We start from the raw sequence: 25,459 nt of genomic DNA on the forward strand, positions 1-25,459 counted from the left end.
ACCTAAGTAAACAAGAAGTGCTTTGTAAGAAACTTCCAAAATTCTGGAAATGACAGAGACAGTTGGCTGCCTGGACAGTCACCCAAGTTCCTCTGCAACATTGGGATATTTATGTTAAGATTATAGGCCAATGTCTCTCAGTCTTGTTTTGGCAAAATTTAGTGGGCATTTTTCCATGGGTCCTGCATGTCCAGTCAATACAACATTTTGTCAAGCATTCTAGGCAAGAACAGTTTCTTGTCCAAATGGCTAAATTTTGCCATAAGGAAAGCAAACTCCATATGGAGTTTCTTCGATGCTCATCATCTTCTTTGAAGTAAATTGGTGCTTCCAGGAGTAGACCTGTCTCATTGTCCAGAAAGCCTGAATTTTTTAAAACATTTTAAGTACCATATTCTGTAGGTCTTTGAGGTGTTTGAAAATTACCTACCTAATTGAAATATATCTATGTATACCTAGAAAACTTAACTAACATGACTATATGTGTGATTATCATAGATGACTAATTATTAATCTGTATTTCTTAATTATACATTATAATTTTAAATGAGTTACATAAACATAACACCTTAAACAAGAGTAGAAATATATATAGTATAACAAAATTAAATTTAAATTTGTATCAATAAACTAGAATCCATAGCAATGTAAAACATTTTAAACAAATTGTTGTTCTTTAAAAATAGATTCAGTGAGGTGCCCTTTTATCCTAATACATCTATATCATATCCCCTTTTTTTCTTTTAGAAAGAGATTGATTTTGACTAACTACAATTTGTAACCAACCCCTAAACAAAAACAAACATCTGTAGTCCATTTTTTTGGGAATGTGGGCATAATTTTCTAGGCTACTTCAGGTGTTTGGGGGCACTGGTAGTCTTATGGAAACACACAAAAAAATTAGGATTATGGTCAAGTCCTGATTGGAGTAGTCTATGAGGTTGTATTCTCTGAGTCAATTGCCTTGAAGCTGTTCTGGATGTTGGATCATCTGGAGAACTCTCAGGGGGTCTTCCATGATGGAACCATATTAATCTGGAAGGAATCCACAGGTTCTCATCTTCTGTAGAAACAAAAGCAAACCTTTTTTCCAAAGCATTGTATCCTCAAACATGAATTTTGAAGTCAAGATACCTTTAAAATATACATATTGGTTTAACTGAGTACTCTTTGCAATCAAACATCTTTTTGCATTAAAATTCCCAAAGACAGTATGATCCAGACTCTCTGTGTGACTTCCATCTTTATGTAGATTATTTTTTATATTACTTTTACTGTCTCTTTAAAGACTTTATTTTTTGAAATTATCTTTTTCTTTATATAGCTATCTATTCTCCTTTTCCTCTTTCTTCCAAGCCTATGTACATTTTTACACATGATGTAAACCATTTAGAGGTTTATTTCAACTGAATCTGTCTTTTTGTATTCATAATCCTTTTCTGATCATTGCAAACAGCAGCATGGCTATGATTGAAGTGGCAGACCTGGCTGCTGACTCTGCCCACTTCATCTTTTCAATATGGCGGAGGTACCCAGGAGAGTCACACTTACCCCACCAACTCTAGGGTCCATGCTGTCATCAGATAGTATGCAGCTGACCCAGAAACCCTTTTTGTCTTTATGAATAAAGGCTAAATCCATCATGCAGTGTGCTGCACATCTTGGAGACAGCTCTGTGTACTGAGGTGGGATTCCGCCATGCTGCGCTCAAGCCTGAATGCTGCAGCATCTTGCAGCCCATGTGGGACATGAAGTAGGAAGCTGTTTTTGGCTCTGTTTTAGAATCTCTTAAGCTCTTTCAGGTTTTAGGTAGAAACTTGAGCCAACACATTGGGAAGCCAAATGTAGCCGTAAAGTTTCTCTTATCCCACCTGGCTCTATGGTCCTGTGTTTCTCTGGTACCCCGCCCCATAGTCGAACATTCTCTCCCAGCTGAGTCCTGCAGCCACTTGGTCCCAAGTGAACACACAGAGGCTTATATTATTTACAAACTACATGGTCAATGACTCAGGCTTCTTACTAGCCAGCTCTTATATCTTAAATTAACCTATTTCTATTCATCTATGTTTTGTCCTGTGTTCGTTGGCTTTATCGGTCTGCTGGCATGTTACTCCTTGGAAGGTTAGCATCTCCCTAGACTTTGCCTTTCCCTTTCTGTCTCCATCCTTGGATTTCCTGTCTGCCTCTAAGATGGCTTGCCATAGGCCAAAGCAGATTACTTATTAACCAATGGGAACAACAGATATTCACAGCATACAGAAAGACACCCGACAGAAACCAAGAGAAGAGACAAAAGGCAATGCGGGATCTGATGGGGGACAGGATCAGGGGTCTTGCTTTACTGTGCCAGAAAACACCAAGGCTTTGCCCTGCTTTAACTAATGATTACAATTTCTCTCCTCTCTGCTCCATTCAGCTTCTACCAGACAGAGCCATGGCTTGGGCCTCCAGCTTTGATGCATTCTTTAAGAATTTTAAGAGGGAAAACAAAATCCTCTCTGAGGAAACCATCACCTTGATTAAATCCCACATTGAGGAAAAGAAACTCCAGGAAGCACTTTCTGTAATTCAAAATGCACTGAGAGACATCGACAATGCCCCCCTGAACATTGCTGTGACAGGGGAGACAGGGACAGGGAAGTCCACATTCATCAATGCCCTCAGGGGGGTGGGGCAGGAAGAAGAAGGTGCAGCTGCCACTGGGGTGACAGAGACAACCATGGAGATAAAGCATTATGACCACCCCAAGTTTCACCAGGTGAAAATATGGGATCTGCCTGGCATTGGGTCCACTAACTTCCCACCACAGGACTACCTAAGGGAAATGAAGTTTGGTAAATATGACTTCTTTATTATCATCTCTGCTACACGCTTCAAAGAAAATGATGCACAACTAGCCAAAGCCATCAAAGAGATGAAGATGAATTTCTACTTTGTCAGAACCAAGATAGATGTTGACTTATATAGTGAACAGAAGAGTAAACCTAAGACTTTCAATAAGGAGAATGTCCTGATGAAAATCCAAGACGACTGTTCAGAGAAACTCAAGGAGGTTCTCTCCAGTGAGCCTCGCATCTTCTTAGTCTCTAGCTTTGATGTGTCTGACTTTGACTTCCCAAAGCTGGAGACCACCCTATTGGGTGAGCTCCCAGCCCACAAACGCCACATCTTCATGCTGTCCCTGCACAGTGTTACTGAGGAAACCATTAACCTCAAGAGAGATTCCCTGAAGCAGAAAGTCTATCTAGAGGCCCTGAAGGCTGGAGCATGGGCTTTCATTCCATTTGTTGGCATGATCAGGAGTGAGTTAGAGAATCTGAATGAAACATTCAACCTCTACAGGTCTTACTTTGGGCTGGATGATGCCTCATTGGAAAAGATTGCTGAAAATTATAACTTGTCTGTGAAAGAACTCAAGTCGCTCCTTCGATTTTACAATTTGTTTACAGAAGACAACGATGAGTCCTTAGAAGAAAGACTAATGAAATATATTAATATCTTTTCCTTGATCTTTGGTGGACCAGGTGGTTCTAGGATTTACTATGAAAAGACTTACTATTTGCAGAATCTCTTTCTGGATACTGCAGCAAATGATGCCATAGCTCTTCTTAAAAAGGAAGCTCTTTTTGAAAAGAAGGTGGGACCATATATATCTAAGCCCCCCGATTACTGGGAATGATAGGAAAATGAGGCACAAGCTCCTCCAATAAAGTGTTTACTTTTGGCCTTGCTTTGGACACTGACTCATAACCTACTCCAGAGTAACAAACCTTCTCTGTGGAGCACCTTATCCTCTTCCAGAGTCAGAAGATGACTGTGGCGAGTTCTCAAGTGTGCTGTAGTAATAGAAGAATTACCAATATTGTGTGAATGCATGAGGAAACCTTGTTTCCAATAAAATCCTACATAAAACACCCATGTGAATATAGATTTGATTTGTGATTTTGTGGTCAGATGAATCCTGGATCTTTTACCCCTGTGAAAGTCTTCACACACTTCTGCATTCTCACAGCCTGATCTGCTTTGTCACAGTAGTTTGATGGGTTTCTGAAACAGGGGCCTCTGGTACCCAACACTTTAGACAAACACACCTCCTTAAGAGGTGTGAGCCCCACACAGGAGGCACACAACAGGTGGGGACTGTGACATAGGCCAAGCTCCATCCAGGAGGAGCTTGGTTCAAAACAAGACAAAACACAGATGAGTAAACCTATCTAGGGACCCTCTTGCCAACACAAATAAAGATATCTATTTCATATTTTTCAAGGCCAGTCTGAGTGATTTGGAAATTCACACTATGTGATTGGCAACTGAAACTCTAATTATAAACTGTCTCTTCTTGTAATTTCACTCATTAGAAAAACCAAAAAACCTGCTTGACCCCTTTTCTCTAATCTCCCAGGGATACTATTGGTATTTGTTCTCCTTTGAACTGGGCCAGAATGTGGAGCTATTGACAACCGGTTTGTCCCATTATCCTGCTGACCATTCCTGTCTATTATGGATTCACTGATAGTATGACATAATGTGAGATGGGACTCTGGGAGCCCTATGAGGGATTATCTTGATTATATTATTTTGTTATGTCTCATTATGTTATATATCACTGATATAGGAAGAACCATCTTTTTTTTTTAAAAAAACATAATTCTTTATTCTTTGGGATTTTCACATCATGCATTCCAATCCCTCTCACCTCTCAGTCCCTCATTATCTGACCCTCACCCTTGCAGTGTCCACCATAAAAGAAGACCTCCACCAAAGTTATTAAGAACAAAACAAAACAAACAAACATTAAACCACATCCCTTTCCTCTTCCCCATCTCTCTAAAAACTCTTCATTTGACCTAGTGGTATTGGGAGCTGGGATGTGTCACCCAGTATACCCTTTTGTCCAATCAGCCCTACCCACAAACGTTCACTGTAATGAATCATTGGTCCAGGTCAAGGACTTTGGCACACCATGATCACGACACCCTCACAGAAACTCCTGGTTGTTTATCCTGCTGTTGCCCCAAGTCTTAGAGAACATGTGGCTATTGTTCTGCAGGACCAGGCCATTCACATGCTCCAGTGGGTCATAGATGGGGTAGATGATAGGGTGGGCCAAACCAAGGCCCAGGATCTGGGTCTAGGTGGTAGCTGAGCTTCTCAGTCCCAGCCACTCATGAGAGGTGTGGAGCCAGCTCTCTTAACCTCTGCCATCAGAGCTAGATCTCTCATGGTCATGGTGTGCAGTGGGGCCATCTCCCCTGAGTGTGGAGGCCAGCTCTCCCAGGTCAGCTCTCCCATAAGGAGGAGTACCAGCTCTCCTACTGCAGGGCCCAGCAAGGAGCAGGGCCAATGATGGGAAGGACCAGCTCAGCAAGGCTCTCAGATTTCAACATGCATGGTTCCTATGACCCCTGTGATAACATGGGACATTGATATCAACACAGACCCCACCTACAACAGGAATGTGGGCCTATACATGGCCCTTGGCAGCACCATGGGCCCTGATGTCACTCACCATGGCCCCAGTGGAAGCACAGATCTCCCAAGTTCCTTTCTCACACCTGCTTCTCCCACATCACCGTCTTCATAGGAGAGATGATTTCATCAAGAACATTGAGAAGTGGTCTCCTGTTAGTATGCAGGTGTCTTAGTGGGAAGAGGCACCTAGCTGGGGTAGGAGGGGGAACTCAGTTTCCTAATAGATTGGAATCCTTTGGTTAATGGTTGACTTCTGGATGGAGCCAGGGACTGGGTATGTTCACATGTCATAGCAGCACTAACACACTCATGATATTCCCAAGATGGAAAGGTGGAGTGGGTGGGTGGGGGGGTCTTCTAGGAAAAGTAGATGCAGGGCCCAAGGAGCCATGTTTCTTTAAGAAGGTCAGGCTGCTCTGTCATTCCTTCTGCTGTTCTGTAATTACTGGAAGTTCTCCCTGCAAATCTGAATAAGGAGGAGCAGGAGTGGAGGGCAGAGCTGAGCCTGAGTCCTACTCTGAAAGGAGACAGGCTGGGCAGGATTTTGATAGGAGCTAGGTGTCTCATGCAGCCCTGAACTGCCAGCGTCTTGCTCTGTTGACCTGAGCACACGTTCTGCCCGATCTCCTCTCTCTTATGCTGCACCATCACCCGTTTCTCTGTGCCTGGCTTCCTCCCACTGAAGCAGGAAAGGGCTGAGGGTAGGCGCAAGCACCTGTGGACCAGTTTCAAAGGGTTGTCACACTGACTTCCCTTAGTACTGAGCCTGCCCTTTTCTTTCTGTCTGTCTGTCTGTCTGTCTTGGATTTTTGAGTCAAAAACTTACTTTGTGTCCCTGGCAGTCTGAAACTCTCTGTATAACCGGAAGTCATCTATGGGATTGCAGCATCCTCCCCTTGGCATGAACAAGAATTGAATGACTGGGAATGACAGGAGACCAAGTCAGACCAGCTTGTAGGTGCTGGGAATCGAACCTGGGTCCTCTGGAAGAACAGCCAGTGCTCTTAACCATGGAGCCATCTCTCCAGCCCCTCCTGTTACATACCTCACCAGAGCAGGATGAAGGTTTCTGTAATAAATCATTTCTGAAACCAAACTGCTTTTTTTTTTCCCCCGAGACAGAGTTTCTCTGTGTAGCTTTGTGCCTTTCCTGGGACTCACTTGGTAGTCCAGGCTGGCCTCGAACTCACAGAGATCTGCCTGGCTCTGACTCCCGAGTGCTGGGATTAAAGGCGTGTGCCACCACCGCCCGGCAAACTGCTTTTTTTCAAGCATTCAAAGCTATGCCCCAAGCTGAGGGAAGGGAAGACTGGGCCTGAGCTTCGGGGAGGAAATCTCCAAGAAGATAAGCTCCCTCTTTACAAGAAGGCAGGGCCAGAGAACCAGCTCCAGTCTGGAAGAAAGGACCAAAGGCCCCAAACATGTTAGTCTGTCCTTCATAAAACAAAGCAATTCTGTTTTTCCCCTCTTTACTCTGTCTCCTTAATACTTTAGAAGGTATATTTTTTTTATTAATTCTTTAGGTATTTCATACATGTACAGAATGCATTTTGATCATATTCACCCCCAATCTTCCCCTGGCTCCGTCTAGGCCCACTCCTACATCCCATATTTCCTTCCAACTTCATGTCATCTTTGTCTCTTTTATAAATTACAATCCAGAGTCCAACTTGTGCCACCCATACAGCCATGAGGGTGGGGCCACTCTTTTTCCTACCAGGAGTCATGCCCGCCTTTAAAGAAAATGGATTTTCCATCTCACAGAATCCATAAGTCAATGGAGGAGGCTCAATGTACTCCAGGGCATAGTCTCTCAAGCTCCCACATCTCCATGCATGGACACACACACTCCATGCCCATCTTCAAACATTAGAACTGGCCTTAGATTTCCCATGGCTTCCTGCATGTTTGTTTTCTGTACATTGCTGTACTGATGGGGAAAAAAATCAATGATTGCTTTGATGCTTAGGATGAGGTTGAATGTGCAGACAGACCTTGGCATCCCTCCCTGCTGGGTGAGCACTCAGAACTGGAGCTTCTAATGTCCTGCTTTGACAGTGAGATTGTCCTGTCTAGTCGTTCATTCACTGTAGACATAGAGGTGGTGAAGGCACACAGCTGCAAAATGTGCAGTTCAGGTATTCCTCTGTTATTTGGGTCTGGAATGTCCATGAGGACTGTCTTCCTATGACTTTTCTTCTTTTGTGTTCAATCAGTGATTTCCTTGTACAGTTTTAAGCATTTATCATTAGTACAGCATTTTGATGTTTCAACAAACTGCAGGCAGGATTCATGCTCATCCACTCCACACTTACTACACATACCACATATCAATACCACACATAGTATAAATAGACTGGACGTTTGCAATATACCACAAGTTGAATTGGTATATGCTCATTGTTGATAATCAATGGGCAGTTACTTGTTTTTTTGTTTATTTGTTTTGTGTTTTTTTTGAGATAAGGTTTGTGGTAGTTTGAAGTAATTGGACTCCATAAGCTCATAGGGAGTGGCAGTATTAGGAGATGTGACTTGTTGGAGTAGGTGTGGCCCCATTAGAAGAAGTGTGTCACTGTGGAGGTTGTCTTTGAGGTCTCTTTTTTCAATTTTCCCTCACTCCTACTTTCAGAACATTTCCTGTTTCCTGCAATGTAGGACTCCCAGTTAGTTCTCCAGTACCATGTCTGCCTGCATGCTGCCATGATCCCTGGATGATAATGGACTGAACTTCTGAAACCTTGAGCTACCCCATTTAATGTTTCCTTTATAAGAGTTGCTGTGGTCATGGTGTCTCTTCAGAGCAATAGAAGGCCTAACTCAGACAGAAGTTGGTACCAGGAGAGGGGTATTGCTATGATGGGCCAGACCATGTTTTTGTTTGAAGGAATATGAACCTTGGGGCTGTGGGTTAGAAAAGTACTTGAATGCTTTAAGTACTGCTTAATGGGCCATCCTAGTATGAGCATGGAAGACAGTGGTGTTGAATGTGATTTGATGAACTGTGGGAGTTTGCTCATGAGGTTACAGAGGAGAAGAATTTTAGTATGTTGCCTTAGTAGATCATTCTTGTGACATTTTGGTGAAGAAAGTGGCTGCCTTTTTGCCCTTGTCCAAAGAGTCTGCCTGAGGTTGAAGTTAAGACTTGGATTAATGCCATTGGCAGAAAAATTCTCAAAATAGCCTAGTATGGACTCTTTCATGTAGTTATTAGTGTTAACTCTAATGAAGATTTATAATGAAAAGGAGCAATCTGAGCAGAGTAAATTACAAAATGTAAATTTTGAGGAGAAAAAGCCCATGATGATAATGGGTTGAACTTCTGAAACTGTAATAGAGCTTCCCCAATTAAATGTTTCTTTTATAAGAGTTGTCATGGTCATGGTGTCTTTTCACAGCACTAGAAATCCTAAGACAGGATTTCTCTGTGTAGCCTCGGATATCTTGGAACTTGCTCTGTAGACCAGGCTAGCCTTGAATTCACAGAGATCCTCCTGTTTCTGTCTCCTGAGTGCTGTGATTAAAGGTGTGTGCCACAACTGCCTAGCCGCACAGTTACTTGTATTAGTTTTCCTGTTACTGTGATAAAATACCCTGGCAAAAACAATTTAAGAGGGAAGGAGTTTATTTGGGTTCACAGTTCAGGCTACAGTCTGTTGTGATGGGGAACACAGCTGATCACATGGCACCTGCAGTCAGGGAGCAGAGAGAGATGAAGGCTGGCGCTCAAGGGCTTTCTCCATTTTATGCCGTCCAGGGCTCCAGCCTAGGGAATGGCGCTGCCCACATTCATGGCGGGTCTTCCCATCTTGATTAATTTAATCAGATAATCCCTTACAGACATTCCCAGAGATTTGTCTCCAATGTGACTCTAGATCTTGTCATGTTGACAGTCCATATAAACCATCACACACAAACCTGCGATATATAGAAACACTTCCCATATACATGACAAGAAGCCTCCTGTTCATAATGGACTTCTCTGCTGACGGCTTCCCTCGCTACATACACTACAGTAATGGCTTCCCACTGTGACTGTTAGTGTTGAACCACACAGAAATAGATTAAAGCCTCCTTGAGACTGGGCCCTGGGTGTTCTCCATGACACAGAGGCAGGTAAGTGGTCACCAGGAGCAGACTGCTCAGTAGATGGTGTCACAGAGGACAATGAATCAGAAAGAGTAGAAATTACTTGCGAATACTACACACTTGCAGTGGTACACTCCAGTGATTGATGTGACTGTAGAATAGCGATTCCTAGAAGCTGGAAAGGTGAAGAGAGGAGCAGAGAGAGTTTGGATAACAGGTCCCAAAAGGGTTAAACGGAAGGAGTAGGTTGTGATGTGCTGCAGCACAGCACAGAGATTATTCTTTAAAATAACCTGTGGTGCTCTTTATGAATGAGCACAACAGAGATGCTCAGATGCCCCAGAGACTGGGCAAGGACAGTAAAATGATAAATGTATCCTCAATTGGTCAGCATCTACTGTATACATGTACTTATTAATAGTGGCAATTATTATCTGTTAGTAACAATAATTTTAATATGAGTAAGAATATGGAAGCCTGACTCCTCAGACTTTAAAAAATGATTTGTTTATTTTTATTTCATGTTCATTGGTGTTTTGCTTGCATGCATGTCTCTCTGAGGGTGTCAGATGCCCTGGAGCTGGAGTTACAGACAGTTATGAGTTGCAATGTGAATGCTGGCAATTGAATCCAGGTCCTCTGGAAGAGCAGTCAGTGCTCTTAACTGCTGAGCCATCTCTCAAGATTTGATAATTATGTATTGTTTATTTGAGTCACATTGTCACACTGTATCTACAAGTAAGTACAATTGTAACTATAACTTTTTAACTATATATATATATTTGCTGGTATACAGTGGGTTAGGATAATTATGGGGCTTGAGGAAATTAATTTTACATATTATCTTGTCTAGGTGATGGTACCTGTGGCGGTTTGAAATAAAATGGCCTCCTTAGGGAGTAGCACTATGAGGAAGTGTGGCTTTGTTAGAGAAAGTGTGTCACTGTAGGGTGGTCAGGCTTTCATGTCTCCTACTCTCAAGTTATGTCCAGTGTAGAACACAGACTCCTTCTACTGACTGTGGATCAAGGTGCAGAACTCTCAGCTCCTTTTCCAGCACCAGGTCTGCTTGCATGCCACCCATCAGGATGATAATGGATGAAACCTCTGTACTGTAACCTAGTCCCAATTAAATTTTTTCCTTTATTAGAGTTGCCGGTCTCAAGGTGTCTCTTTGCAGCAATAGAAACCCTAACTAAGACAGTACCCAAGTATTTACCAAACACCAGTGAGGCAGATAAGGCCTAGAGCACTGGGCCATGCCTTAAGCTAACAAAGAGCTCTGACATGTGCAGTAGTATCCAGACCCAGAGGACCCTGAAACTGGACCCTCAAGATGACCACTGCTGACACACGACCCAGAGCCAACCAGGAAACACCACAGCAGCTGGAAGCAGAGCCCGCCCAAAAGTACACACATAAATACCTCAGTCCTTTGTTTAATAAACGAGATTGCTTACAAACTCCAAGAGCCTGTTTCATTTGGTTCTGCGTTTATTCGCCCCGTGCCCCCGGGATCAGAGACAGTGGGACCCCAGCTGCAGAGCAAGCAACACACCAGTATAGATGTTTTGGTTAAAGTAATTTTTAGATGAGATTATATTTTGAAGCATGAGGCTTTGACTGCTTCAGATGACCCTCCTCTACTGTAAATGCCCCTGTCTAACCAACTGAAGACCTTAGAAGTAAACAAAAATGAACCAAAGCAAACCGCGACACTCCCAAGAAGGAAAGGAAACAATTATTACTGTTTGGACAGAAGCTGTACTATCAACTTTTCCAAGGATTCCAGGCTGCAAGGTTGCCCTGGTGATAATGTGCTTTCCAAGGCACACAGCAGAGTGAGCCAGTGAGAGACAGAAGCAAGGAGAGAAGCAGAGAGAGAAGCCAGGGAGAAGAAGAGGAGAAGGAAGAGGAGAAGAAAGAGGGAGATGAGGGAAAGAGGAAGAGAAAGGAGGAGAGGAAGTTGAGGAGAGAGACATGATAAATTATGGATATGATAGTACTGTGGTTTGAAGACCATCACATGCTCTTGTGTTAAACACCTGGTCCCCAGCACGGCATAACAGTTGTGAATGTTGCTGAGCCTTTAGGAGGTAGGGGTTAGGTCACAAGGGCCAGGACTTGTTACTCCTGCCCCTTGTTGTTACCTAGCTCTTTCTGCCACGACGCTCCCAGCCTTCTCCTACAGCGAGTTCTTTCTCTCACCAGGCCCCTTCCATATGACAGAGTGCAGGGCTCCAAAACATGAGCCAGACTAAAACTTTCTTCTCTTAAGTAGTTTCTGTCAGGTGTTTAGGACACTGTGACATAAAAGGAATTAATACAAATACTATATAGATCCAAACATAATTATAAGGAGATATGGATATGATATATTGCTTCCTGTTCTCTGAAGAACCCTAAAGTAGAGCAAAAATGTCCACGCTTGCTTTCTGCACATGGGATCCCATGCACCACTCGACCCACCTTCTAGAAGGGCAGCTATACATACAGAAAGCAACACTGGAATTTTAGCAAAGAGTGATATCAGATGTCCAAAAGTGATACCAGTTCTCAGTAGGATGCTGTGGACAAAGAAGCTGTCTACAGCTCCACATGCTGACCTCTCAAGTGAAGGAAAGTACCAACACCTCCACTGGACATGAAACAGTAAGGTAGTGTTTTGGAGTGATCTTACCACAAGGAAAGACAATTTAATTAGTGCCTGTGCTGCCTACAAGCTGAAGTTTGAACTCATTCAGGTTGACTGATAAAGGATATGGAATAAAATATCCTTGTTTTCAAGGATTGAGAGGACCTGTGGATGTGTTCACCCATCCATGCATTACCTGGAGGGATCATGGGCAGTGGTCACACTCCCATCTACCATGTGTCTCTTGAGTCCATCCTGGAGGGAGAATGAACAGTGGTCCCAATCTTATCTACCATGTGTCTATCATATCCAGGAGATACCACTTCATGTGGAGATGTGTGCTGGGAACCAGCATCCTGTACTTCATAAACCCCAAAAGATATCCACCAAGGCAGGAAACTAGGTTCTTCATCTTAGGAGAGTGTGTCAATGCCTGGAGAATCTCTGTGAGACAAAAGATCCAAGTTTAATTGGACAAAGATATTGTAAGTCATATGTATAAAACTATGTATTCTCATACATGGTATTTTAATGGGAGACAGCCTTTCTCATGTGTTTTTACACTGTTGATGACTCTTCTTCCACTTGCTACAGTGACAGTCTGTCTCTGAAAGAGGAAAGGGATGGTGAATCCTCTGGTCTCTCACTGAAAATGATTGCTATTTCAAAGTAGGCTGTAAGTCAGAGCCAGCCGGAAGGTACATGCCTCATAGGTCCATAGCTGCTTCCCAGTACTCTGGGTCATCAGACACACATGACCCCAGCTTCTGTGATAAAAACTCCTCCTTATTGAGAAGAGTCTTGGCATCACTTGACACGGTATCAATGAAGAGATTTTTCAAATAGTAAGTCTTTCTAAAGTAAAGGCCTGTGGCCAGTGGCCCCCCAGTAACGGAGGAAATATATTCAATATATTTCAATAATTTTTCTTCCAAGGACATGTCTTTGGTCCTTGTTAGCAAATGGAGAGACTTAAGGTGTGCCCTGATTTCATTCACAGACACGTTAAAATCCTTGGCAATATTCTCCAGTGAGGCATCATCTAGCCCAAAGTAAGACCTGTAGAGATCCAAGGTCTCCTCTACCTTCTGTGTTTTATCTCTGATCAAGCCCCCAAATGGAATGGTGGCCCATGCTCCCGCCTTCAAGGCCTCCAGCCAGATCTTCTGTTTCAGGAAATCCCTCTTCCGGTCAATGGCAGTCTCTGTAACACTGTGCAGGGACATCATGAAGATGTGTCGCTTGTGGGCTGGGAGCTCTCTCAGTAAGGTGGTCTCTAGCTCTGGGAAATCAAAGTCAGACACATCAAAGTTAGAGACCAAGAAGACTGGAGGCTCACTGGAGAGGGTCTCCTGGAGATGCTTTGAACAGTCATCTCGGATTTTCTTTAAGACACTGTCCCTATTGAAAGTCTTAGGTTTTCTCCTCTGTTCATTACTCAAATCATGATCTAACTTGGTGCGGACAAAGTAGAACTTGGTATTCATCTTGGCGATGGCTTTGGCCAGATGTGCATCAGTGTCTTTGAAGCGTGTAGCCGAGATGATAACGAAGAAGTCATACTCACCAAACTTCATTTCAGTTAGGTAGTTTTGTGGTGGGAAGGTAGTGGACCCAATGCCAGGCAGGTCCCAGATTGTCACTGTGGGAAGCTTTGGGTGTGGGTATGGAGTTCTCTTCATGGTTGTCTCTACCACCCCAGTGGGGGCTGCACCTTCTTCTTCATCCCACACTCCCCTCAGGGCATTGATAAAGCTGGATTTGCCCACCCCTGTTTCTCCTGTAACCGCAATGTTCAGCGGGGCTCTGTCGATGTTTCTCAGAGCATCGCTGATCACAGAAGCTGCTCCTGGAAGGTTCTTATTCTCCAGGTGGGATTCAATCAAGGTGATGGTTTCCTCAGAGAGGATTTTGCTTTCCTTCTTGAAATTCTTAAAGAAGTTTTCAAAGCTGGATGCCAAAAGCTGAGCCATTGGATCAGCGGTTCTGGAAGGCTTGCCTGTGGCTGTTTGCAGTAGAAGAGGCTGAATAAAGGAGAAGAGAAAGACATTGTGATTATTGTACAGCAGAGCAGGACCTAGGCTTTGTGCTATAGTAAAGCAGGACTTTATCTTCTGTTTCTTTAAACGCAGAAGTGCCTTCCACTCTGTTCCTGGCTGCTGGCTAGATTTCTGACCTGTGTGTCCAGTGCCCTCTTGCTCAGGCTCTACTTCTCCCATGGCTTCCCTTTTTCTTTGCTGTCCAATTCAAGGTCCATTTATTCCACACAGTCTCCTACCCTGGTGTTTATTTCTTATTTAAAATCATCTTTAAATTCTGTTTACTCTTTTTACAATTAATACCCATACATTGGAAAAACCCTGAGGGCATAGATCAGTGTATCAAAAATCTTAAACAACATCTCTCATGGAAAGGCTTTCTGCCTCTTGTGAATGCTTTCAAGCATTGCTTCTTAGCCCTCATGACCTCTGGTCTCTTAGCACAGCCATTCTAGTTTCTCTTGTGAAGTCTGTGAATAAAGGGAGAAGGACCATGAGGTGGGGAGTGGACAGTATTCATTACATGTGCCACAGAGTTGGACATATCACTATCTGTGTGTAATAGACTTTGTTTTACTTAAAGAAGACAAATTGTCATTTGAAGGAAAGTGAATGAAACTGGAGATTATCATAATACTTCAGTTAAGCCAGTCTCAGAAAAACAAATACTATTTCTTATTCATGGGGCTTAGACTTTATATAGATGCATAAGTTATACGTGTACATATGATATGAAAGTGGAAGTGAAACTGTCTCAGGGGACAAAGGGACTAATGGGTGTATTCTTAAGACGCAGTATGTGCTTGTTTGAAAACCTAAAAAGTAGATGAAAAATCATTTGAAAGGAGATATGTGTCTATGTTATTCCTTATTTTTCAACAGAAGAGGTAGATGATAGGCTCAGGAGCAAGCAGACTCAATGGTAAGCAAATTCCCTGTGTGCCCCTGCTTTCTAGCGTTCAGTCTGTAAACCTCAACCAAACAACCAACAAAAATGAAAAATCCCAAACTGGATACATAAAGAGAAAAAGAAAAAAAGAAAGAAGATACAAAGATAGAAAGAAAGAAAGATAGAAGGAAAGAAAGAGAAAGAAGGAAGGATGGGTAGAAGGAAGGAAAGAAGGAAGGGAAGAAAAGGAAGAAAGGAAGAAAGAAAGCAACATTAAAGAAGACACTAAAGAACGTGTCCTCATTTTTTAAAGTTAAGAACCCTGAAGAAATGTATTCCCATCAAACTCCTCCGAGAAATTCAATTCTTAAGGCGAGGGCCAAACTCACATGGGTTTCTATCCAGATACCACACACGTTTTCCTTAAAGGTCCTCAGATTTCATATTTTGGACTTTATAGGTCACATGCTATTTCTGTCACATACTCCCAGGTTACTATAATCTTACAAGGACATTAAAACTGTTTCTATTTCATGACTTTGTGTTAACTTTGAGTGTACAAGTTTATCAACACTGATTGTAAAGATACCAGAACTTTGGGATGAAGTGTAGATTCATAGTCATATTCTTTCCTTTTGATGTTAGAAACACATACAGAGCTTTGGAATTGTAGCTGGAACACATGGTAAATGCAGGCAGTCATGAGAGACTGGTTTCACTCTAATATTTTGGTGTATGAAGATTTCAATATAGAAGCTTCAGGTATACAGAATTCTCTTTGTGATTCTGCCAATCACCTTCCTGGAAGCCATGTCACCAATAACTGTAAGGGGGATGAGGGGTTGTCAATATAGATCCTGCAATCCTTAGGAATAATATATTAAAATATCAAAACTCTCAGGTTAATAACTTGGAATTTTGTGTGTGATGCTGCATGCATGTGTACAGGTGCACATGCATATAGTATGAATCCTTGTGGTCTACCTTTCTCTGCCTCTCCAATGTTGGGACTGTGTCCACAATTGATTCACAAGTTGAAGCAATATTTAGGAACTCCTGGTCATTGTGGCTATAGAAACGAATGTAAATTCATGTATAATGCATCGCTTACACTCTATTATTTATGTCATAGTTGCTGGCAATGCCTGAGAGTCCCTAGTCTTGTGTGACCATCAGAGACAATAGTTCTCTACAATTTTAACATGGAATGGACTGATCCTATACTCAATAACTGCCACCAGAATAAAGATATGGCATGTATATTGTGAAATGAATCCAATATTGCATAACAAGTCATCCTCCTAAGACATATTTTTCTGGAGAAGTTGCTTAGTAAGGACATCCTATATAAGTACAGAGATTTCCATTGAGAGGAACAAATTGCTACACAGAAGACAAGAATTACTAAAAATGACCAAGACAATGTTAAACACAAAGGATCATAGCTCTATAATAAAAGATTCTGAAGAAATTGAAATGGATGAAATTCCTGTTAAATATTTCAGAAATGATGACAACAATCTCAATCACATGAGAGGGGAGGAAGAAATGTTAAAGGAGGAAATACACAGGATGAGCAGTAGATTATATATGAGAAGAAAGTGAAGAAAGGTCTCTGGGATAAAAGGGAGCGATCCAGACAAGCACAAGGGCACGGTGGAAGGCAGTGGGGAAAGGAATGACTAAAACATAGAAGGATGAATGGGAATGTATAATGGCACATTTGTGTGGAAATGCCATACTATAACCCACCATGTTGTATGTGAATCTAAAACATAATAATAACAAAAACTCAATGAGATCAAAGAGAATACTGATGAATGAAATTAGAATGAAAATATAAGATTTGCTTTAGAAAGTCAGAAGTGTGATATTATGAAAGAAACATTGAAAGTTCATTTTTAATAGACAAGGATATACACACAGAAGATAGGAAGCCAAGGAGAAAAGGGGAGAAGGAAGGAATAAATGAAAAAAAGGAAGAAAAGGAGGAAGGAAGGGAAATAAATGGAAGGCAGCAATCAAATTTCAATAATTAACCAAGGAAGTGGAAAGCATTGAACAATGCTCACAAAACACTGATCTCAAAGAAAGCTACAAAAGATGCTAAGATGCCCATGTTTATAGCTTATAAACATTAATGTTGTATAAGTGTTCATACTTCACATAGTGATCTACAGACCCAATACAATCTCATCTAAAACATCAGTGTCATTTAAAATAGAAGTAGACTGTGGAATTACAAAATTCACATAGAAACACAAAAGAGTGTAAATAGCCCAAACAATATTAATCAAAAAGAACAGGGCTAGGAGGCATCATAATACCTGATTTCAAGGCATAGTACAGAGCCATAGTAAACAGTATGGCAGTGGCATGAAAACAGGCCCATAGACCAACCAACTGACCAGAAGAGAACACCTAGAAATGTCTCCAAACATGTACAGCCAACTGAGTGCCTCCACAGTCAATCAACATCTCAGTAAGCCTTCAAAAACTAATACTGCACAAAGGGCACATTGTTGACAGATGGAACTGGGCAAACTGGACTCCAGGCAAAACTAAAACTTGACCCTTATCTTTCACCCTACCCCAAAACCAACTCAAAACAGGCCAAAGAGCTTAATAGAAGGTGAAAATTTGAAGCTCCTATAGGGAAATGGGTATGAAAAATTTCATCAGATTTTTCCACATAGAGTCCCCAAAGCATAGGAAACAAAAGCAGAGTGACAAGGAGGATTCCATCTAATGGAAATACTTCTTAAAAACAAAGGAAATAAAAATACAGCAATGAGACAATTTATAATGAAAAGCCTTAGAGTGCATCATGTAACAGTCTCAATCAGAGAGACCATAAGTTCTCACCAGGTGCAGAAAAAGGATTTGACAAAATTCATCAAAGTCACCATGAAACATTTCAGCAAAGTGAGATAGCAAGGTACTTCCTGGAACAACTGTGAAAACCCTTTTCCCCCCATTGACTCCTCCCAATATGAGAGGTGTTAGAATTGAATTGAACTTACCTTCTCCATAAAAAGCTCTTCTTTGCTAAGGAGAATTTTAACATCATTTGCCACAGTGTCAATGAAGTAATTTTGCAAGTGGAAAGCCTTTGAAAAGTAAGGACGGCTAATGTACTCTAATAGTTTATCTGTTAAGGATTTACCCTGCTCTTCTGAAAACAAATGTGGAGACTTAATGTTTGCCTTGAGATCCTCTAGTGGCATGTGCAAATCCTCAGCAATGTTCTCCAGGGATGCCTCATCCAGGCCAAAGGAAGATCTGCAGAGGTTCAAAGTCTCTTCCAACTTCTCTATGTCATTTTTGGTCAAGCCCATAAATGGTATGGTGGCCCATGCTCTTGGCATTACTGATTCCTTCCAGATCTTCTGTTTCAGTGCATCCCTCTTCTGGTCTATGGTAGAATGAGCAACAATTGGCAAAGTGAGCATGAAGAGGTGGCGTTTGTGGGATGGGAGCTCCCTCAGAAGGGTGGTCTCCAGCTTTGGGAAGTCAAAGTCAGACACATCAAAGTTAGAGACTAAGAAGACTGGAGGCTCCTGCTGGGTAACTTCCTTAAGTATACTTGAAATGGAATTTCGAATCTGTGTTAAGACATTCTCTCTATTGAATCTCCGAGGACTACACTGTTTTTGAACCATTAGATCATGATCTGTGTGGGTTCGTACAAAATAGAAACTCCTATTCACTTGCACAATGGCTTTGGCTAGTTCTGCATCATTATGTTTAAAGCGTCCAGAAGAGACAATAATGAAGAAGTCATACTCCTCAAACTTGATTTTCTTCAGATAATCATGTGGTTGGAAGACAGTAGACCCAATGCCAGGCAGGTCCCATAGTGTCACACTGGGAAACTTTGAGTATGGGTATGATGTCCTCTCAGTGGTTGTACATGTCACTCCAGTGGAAGCAGCCGCACCCTCTTCATCAGGCCCCACTCCCTGTAGAGCATTGATGAGACTGGATTTTCCAGCCCCTGTCTCCCCCATCACTGCAATGTTTAGTGGGGCTTTCTCAATGACACTCAGAGCATCTCTGATTGCAGAAATTGTTCCCGGGAGGTTTCCATCCTCTAGGTATGATCCAATCAAGGTGGTTAATTCCTGAGACAGGACTTTGGTTTCCATCTTGAAATTTTGAAGATTGGAGTCAAGGCTGGAGGTTAAAACAGGATCCTCCTTCTGAGGGGGTGTAGCAGAGGAGGTCTGACCCATGACTGGGAGCAGCTGATAATACTAAAGGGAGGAAAGAACCAGGAAGTTCAAAGAATTAGTTGAGACAGAGCAAGCCAATGGGAAAGCAGAACCCCTATAATGGCCGCACATTACAAGTGGGCTCTTCCCCCTTTTAATCAGATGCTCAGGACCCGACTGCATTTACTTCTGGCCTGGATGTAAATTTTGACTTGACTCATATTCCTTTACCCTTGACCATTTTCCTCTTTAAAGCACTTTGAGTTCTTCAAGATCAAATTCAAACCTCTAACACTAGCACTAAGGATGTTGTGCTATGGATCTCAAGTTTAAGGTCAGTCTGGGCTACAGTACCAAGACCTTTGTCTGCAAAAGAAATTACCCAATTACAAAGCTTTGTCAGTCTCTTCAAATAAGGTCATATTATGACATGTAAATTGAGTTTCAGGTTTTCAGTTTTACTTTAATAATTGACATGAATGGTAATTATTCAAATTCCACTGGAGAGTACAACCCATGTTCAGAAGAAGTAGTCTTAAGGATTCAAGAGTTCCTTGTTGTATCTATCTTGGGTTTCCTATGACTGTGATATCTAAGAAACTCCTTTTACTCTTTGGTACTCAAAACCTTTTGTTTTGGCAATCAAAACCAAGTGGTTGTTGTGGTCATAGGCTCTCGGGTTGGGGGAGCTGCCAATGTTGTTTTGTGAAATTCGGCATGATATGCCCATCAATTTTCCATCTAAATATTTGTGTTTGTATCCATGAATTAGTATTGTTGTCCATGCTGGCCATGGAAGGTGCTCTTTATAGTGAGTAGGAGTATTATAGAGTAACTCACAATGGTCAAGGAGTTGAGGATAAGTGATGCTGAATGCTCAGCCATCAATGGGAAGTCTATATCACCCCCTCCAAGGCTCAGTGTAATGCAGAAGAGACGATAAAAAGGGTGTAAGAACTGAAGGAAGGCTGTATTTTTTGACAATGTAAAAATGAAATCTTGAAAGAGTAAACACTCAAATAATTCAGTCAATTAGTGCACTAATGAGCTGTAGAGACAGTCATCAAGAGACTAAATAAAATGGCCAATAAATACTTGAAAATGTTTTCAATAGCCTGAGCTATCAGAGAAGAGCAAATTAAAGTTACTTTGATATTCCATCTGAACAAAGTCAGAATAACTACCATGATAAAACACATTAACAACAACAACAAATGCCGATGAGAATGTAGAAAAAAGGAACCATTCACTGTTAGAAGCTGGTGCAGCTCCTACTAAATAAGTATGAATTTTCTTAAGAAAGTTGAGCACTGGTCCAGGAATCCCATTCAGTTCAACCTGAAGGACTCTTGGTAAACAGACCACAGAGATGTAAGCACATGCATGAAATCAAGTCAGTGTAGATATCTGTATACAGAAAAATGGACAAAGGAAACATGACATAGACACAATAAGATTGTATGTAGCTGGGAAGAAAAATGAAACCATGACATTTTCAGAAAAGTGAGTATAACTGGAATCATTGTTCAGAAGAGAATCCAGACCTCAGCAAGGCTAATATCCTACATTTTATTTCTCAGGTTGAACCTAACCTTAAAAGCATGTGTGTCTGTACCTGTGTTTTTTAGATCCCAGTCTTGAGAAGGGATCATGAAAGGCTGAAGACGTATTAAAAGAGGTGGGCAGTCAAGCAACAAGGTTATATGTATGAGGGAAGCAGAATCAAGGAGTAGCTAGAGGATTAAAATGAATCAACTGGAGGGAAGGGGAGATGGAGGCATATAGTTTGGAGGGGCACAGAAGAGGGCACAGTACATTGACATGTATGAAGAAGGTACCCTGAAACTCGATGATTACAATAGATTAAAAAAAACTCAGCCAGTTAATATCTCTCAGTATCAGCTGGGTGGTGATGGCACATGTCTTTAATTTCAGTACCTGTGAGGCAGTGGCATGTGCATCTTGTGAGTTCAAGGCCAGGCTGGTCTACAGAGTTAGTTCCAGCACAGCCAGGGCTGTTATACAGAGAACAGGAAGGAAGGGTGAGTTCTCCCAAATCTTTTGGTTTTATTTTGCTAATGGTACAGCCACTGGAGGACTAGTTAGTGAAATAACTAAGTGTTATAGTTTTGTCTTTTCATATACCCATGTGATGTCTCATCTTGGTTGCCAACTTGATTACATTTGGAATAAACTGAAACCCAAGCAGCTGGGAACACCTGTGTATTTTTCTTGATTAGATAATTCGAGATGGGAAGATACACCTTAAATCTGTGCTACATCTTCTGGTGGCAGCCCACATAAAAGGACATGGAAGAAGGAAGCTCTTGTTCTTGACCTGCTTGCCATCATTCTCTCTGGCAAGTTCATTTATCCTGCTGCTGGAGCATGTCTTTGCTGGTATATGAACCCACTTCTTAGGGATTCCAATATATACTGAAGACCAGGTGTGACATTCAGCCTCTTGGATACAATAACTACTGGATTCTTGGCCTTTCCTTAGAGAGACATCTACTATTGGACTAGCCAGATCACAGCTAGTTAGCCACTTTACTAATTCCCCCTTTAACAGATGTAGATTCATGCTAGCAGTTCTGCTTCTTTAGAAATCCATGACCAAACTCCCCAGAAAAGAGAAAATTCTACCTATATCACCCTAGGTGATGGAAAGGTAAGATGGATGGCCAGCATCTGTGGATATTAATAGGTCATATTATAGAAACAGGTTTCAGAAGATCATCTGCTTTGTTAGGTTATAGCTTGTGTGATCTATCACTAGGAATCACACACTAGGAATCACATCTGAGGTGGGTACCTCAGATGATCAGAAACAGAAAGGTGACATCTGATGGTCAGCAAGTGAACATTATGATAATAATACAGTCTCTTGAGACTTAGATCTAACAGCAAGGACTGGAAAAGTGGAAACCCATTGTGGTGGTTTAAGCAGGAATGGCTCCCATAGACTCAGGTGTTTAAATGCTTGGCTCATAGAGAGTGGCCCTATTAGGAGGTGTGGCCTTGTCAGAGGAAGTGTGTCACTGTGGGGACAGGATTTGAGGTCTCTTATGTTCAAGCTGTGCCCAGTGTGGGATACAGTCTGCTTTTTCAGCCTCTGGATCAAGATGTAGAACTCTCGGCCTCTCTCCAGCACCATGCACGCTGCCATGTTTCAAGCCTTGATGATAGTGGACTAAACCTCTTAACTGTAAGCCAGCCCCAATGAAATGTTTTCCTTTACAAGAGTTGTTGTGGTCATGGTGTCCCTTCACAGCAATAGAAACCCTAACTAAGACACTCATGGACACTGAGCTTACCTGGACTTCATTCATGGAATGTGGATCAAAGATAGATGTTAAATTCAGTAATGCATAAAAGGAACTCCACTGGGAGGCTGGAGGGGCAGGAGGATCGAAGAGGGGGATCTTGATTGGTATGTAAAATGAATAATTTTTTTCTTAATTAAAAAAAGGGAACTCAACATGCTTCACCCAGCTCAGAGGAAATTACAATTTGTAATCCATAGTATTTATATCTACACCCCCACAATCACTATAACACTAACTACATAAAACCCACTTGGCACACATTTCTGTTGGTGTACTCTGAACTAAAGCACACCTGCTTCCTGGAACCACTACTCATCATGATAGAAGTCAATAGTGGAGAAACCATCTCATCAACAGGTCCTAGAAGTGAAGGAAGGGCAGGAAATTTCAGAGGAAGCAGGCAGGGAGGCCGGCACACTGGTATCAGGGAATACACAGCAGAGTGAGTGGACATGCCTTCTAGACTGTGGAAAGGACCGGATTCTGTGAGCAGCATCTTTGCAGCTTCCAATTGTCACCAACCGCAGAAAACCATTTGACACGGGACCCAAGTGCATGCTCACTCCAAGCACAACAGTATAAGAAAGAATTTACTACTCAATTGTGCACTTTTGTCTACTATATTGTTGTTCACTGAATTTTAAAATGATATTATCTACTATTTGGTCAACTTTAACACATGTGGTTGTGCCTCACCCAATAAACAAAGGAGTTAATACAAAATGAAGGATATTCATGAATAGATTTCCTATGCTAGGCTCTATACGGTTCTTGTTTCATGTAATTAATCTGAATTTCCGTCAAAGGACTCAGATATAAAACCCAGCCTAGCCTTGACATATACCACAAACATCAAGGACTTTTGAATGTGGGTAAATTCCTGCCATTACATATGTACATATGTGTTATGATAATAATTAAAGAATAGATCATTAATTGAGGGATGGGAAGAGTTGGAATGAAGAGAGAGGGAAACTGGAGTGAGGAAGATGTAGTGTTCATCCATGAAGTTCTCAAAAAATATATTAAATGACAAAATAAATAATTTTGACATCTGAAAAAAACCTTCCTGGTGTTATTTGACCACCATATGGAAAGTTTGAGAGAAAAATTTATGTGCTGATTTATTACAGAAAATAGTAAATACCTCTGCATGATCCTCATGTCAGTACTGAGCATAGCATACTCTCTGAAGAGTTTAGAAAACCACAACCTCAGTAAAGCCATCATTGAAGGAGTTTATGCCCTGTCGTAGAGATAGTTTCCTCAGGGCAGATAAAATAGTTGATTTGAGACAGAGAAAAACGCCACTTAGTAGCTTCCTCTTCCAAACCCAACCCAAAGACCTTCCTAATCCACAGGTGATCCAGGTAAAGCTCATGGCTTTTCACAGATTCACTGTACACCAGGTGATACCAGTGGGTGTTCTGATCCTAGAATTTTACCCCCATGGGGTAAAAAAAAACAGTTACAGCAGAGCTGGGTGTGGTGGTACACACCTTTAATCTCAGCACTAGGAAGCAGAGGTCGATGGATCTCCTTGAGTTGGAGGCCAGGCTGATTTTCATGTTCTAGACCAGCCAGAGGCACCCAGAGTGATCCAGTCTCAGACAAAACCAAAAATAGAAACAACAAACAGCTCCAACAACTAACACCGACCCCAAACAGGTTACAGCATTGGCTGAGGAATCTGCTTACACAGCCTGCCCTTCTTCTCCAAGTTTAAGATCTCATCAGAAGAGCAACAGACCCAGGAATGCACAGGTGATAGAAAAGATTGTTGTTGCCTCGGTGGGGGGTTGGCATCCTCTGTGTAGAAGACAGAGAAGGGCCCTACTGTGAATAACCCCTGAGTGAAATAAACCAGAATTCAAGCTCCTCTGCCCTGGTGCCAGGAGTTCACCTTCCATGTCATAAGTAAGTAGGAATTTTAGTCAAGTTGCACTTAGAAATCCTTCACATACCTGCTTCTGAGTGATGATGTGAGTGGACCTTCTGAGAGGTCAGCTCTTCTCTGGGAGCAAGGTCACTGGGGTAGCTCTCTATGGAATCATCTAAGCTGGGATGTTCAGGAACCAGATGGGATGCAGAGTGCCGGTTCTGGTGTTTCAGGAGATCAGAACAGCTGGTAAGTACAGGCTGATCTGCCTGGGTTTCCTTCCAGATCCTGTTCACAGTCTTTGTTCTCTGCTCTTCATGTCCTGGATCGGAATCCTGCCTCTCTGGTCCCTAAAGGGAGGGGCTGCAGTGAGGGAAGGGTTTGGTTTCTAGTCTTTGAACCAGCTGGCTGGTTTACACAAATCAGCTGAATAGGTTTCACATCCCCCTTCAGAGCGGGAGGCGGAGCTCTGCTGAAGTGGCCTGAGTTGAACTCCAGGGCTTCCTGAGTGCTTGGGTACCTTGGTAACCAACTCCAGTGTCGGCGCTCCGGGGCACTGACCACTCTGCTTCCTATCTCAAGCCCCTCTGCTCAGATGATGGCATCTATTGCCGGGCAGTATTGACTTTCAGACCCAGGGAGCCCAGGGTGCAATGGTTGCAGACCTTGCTGTAACCCCACATGCTTGCTGCTGTCCTGTTGATTTTCTTTCTCTCACCCAGTGGACAATGTAAGTGGACATGTGTTTGTAGGGCTGTTGTCACTCAGATGCCCTTCACCTTATCGTGCGACAGCATTCTCATCGGCTCAGACTTCACCAATCAGGCAAGGCTGCCTCCAAGTGAGCTCCAGGGAGAAATTGACTATCTCCCTAGCCACTAATGGAAATTTCCACTGTGATGGTGAACATCAT

The 25,459-nt window shown here is 42.2% G+C and overlaps 2 protein-coding genes across 2 annotated transcripts; one reads left to right on the top strand and one right to left on the bottom strand.

Annotated features, from left to right (window-relative positions):
- The first annotated feature begins 2,434 nt into the window (after nt 1–2,434).
- Nucleotides 2,435–3,685, top strand: LOC131915983 (T-cell-specific guanine nucleotide triphosphate-binding protein 2-like). The gene has a single exon (XM_059269288.1). The coding sequence runs from the start codon at nt 2,435–2,437 to the stop codon at nt 3,677–3,679; it is 1,245 nt and encodes a 414-aa protein (XP_059125271.1). The 3' UTR covers nt 3,680–3,685.
- A 5,172-nt stretch (nt 3,686–8,857) lies between these two features.
- On the bottom strand, nt 8,858–24,863 carry LOC131916843 (uncharacterized). Its single transcript, XM_059270402.1, has 3 exons — nt 24,632–24,863; nt 18,148–19,380; nt 8,858–14,220 (listed from the first exon to the last, which is right to left on the bottom strand). The coding sequence occupies exons 2-3, from the start codon at nt 19,357–19,359 to the stop codon at nt 12,904–12,906; spliced, it is 2,529 nt and encodes an 842-aa protein (XP_059126385.1). The 5' UTR covers nt 19,360–19,380; nt 24,632–24,863; the 3' UTR covers nt 8,858–12,903.
- Between the last annotated feature and the right edge of the window lie 596 nt (nt 24,864–25,459).

This window comes from Peromyscus eremicus, chromosome 8a, assembly GCF_949786415.1.
Source record: "Peromyscus eremicus chromosome 8a, PerEre_H2_v1, whole genome shotgun sequence".
Lineage (NCBI taxonomy): Eukaryota > Metazoa > Chordata > Mammalia > Rodentia > Cricetidae > Peromyscus > Peromyscus eremicus.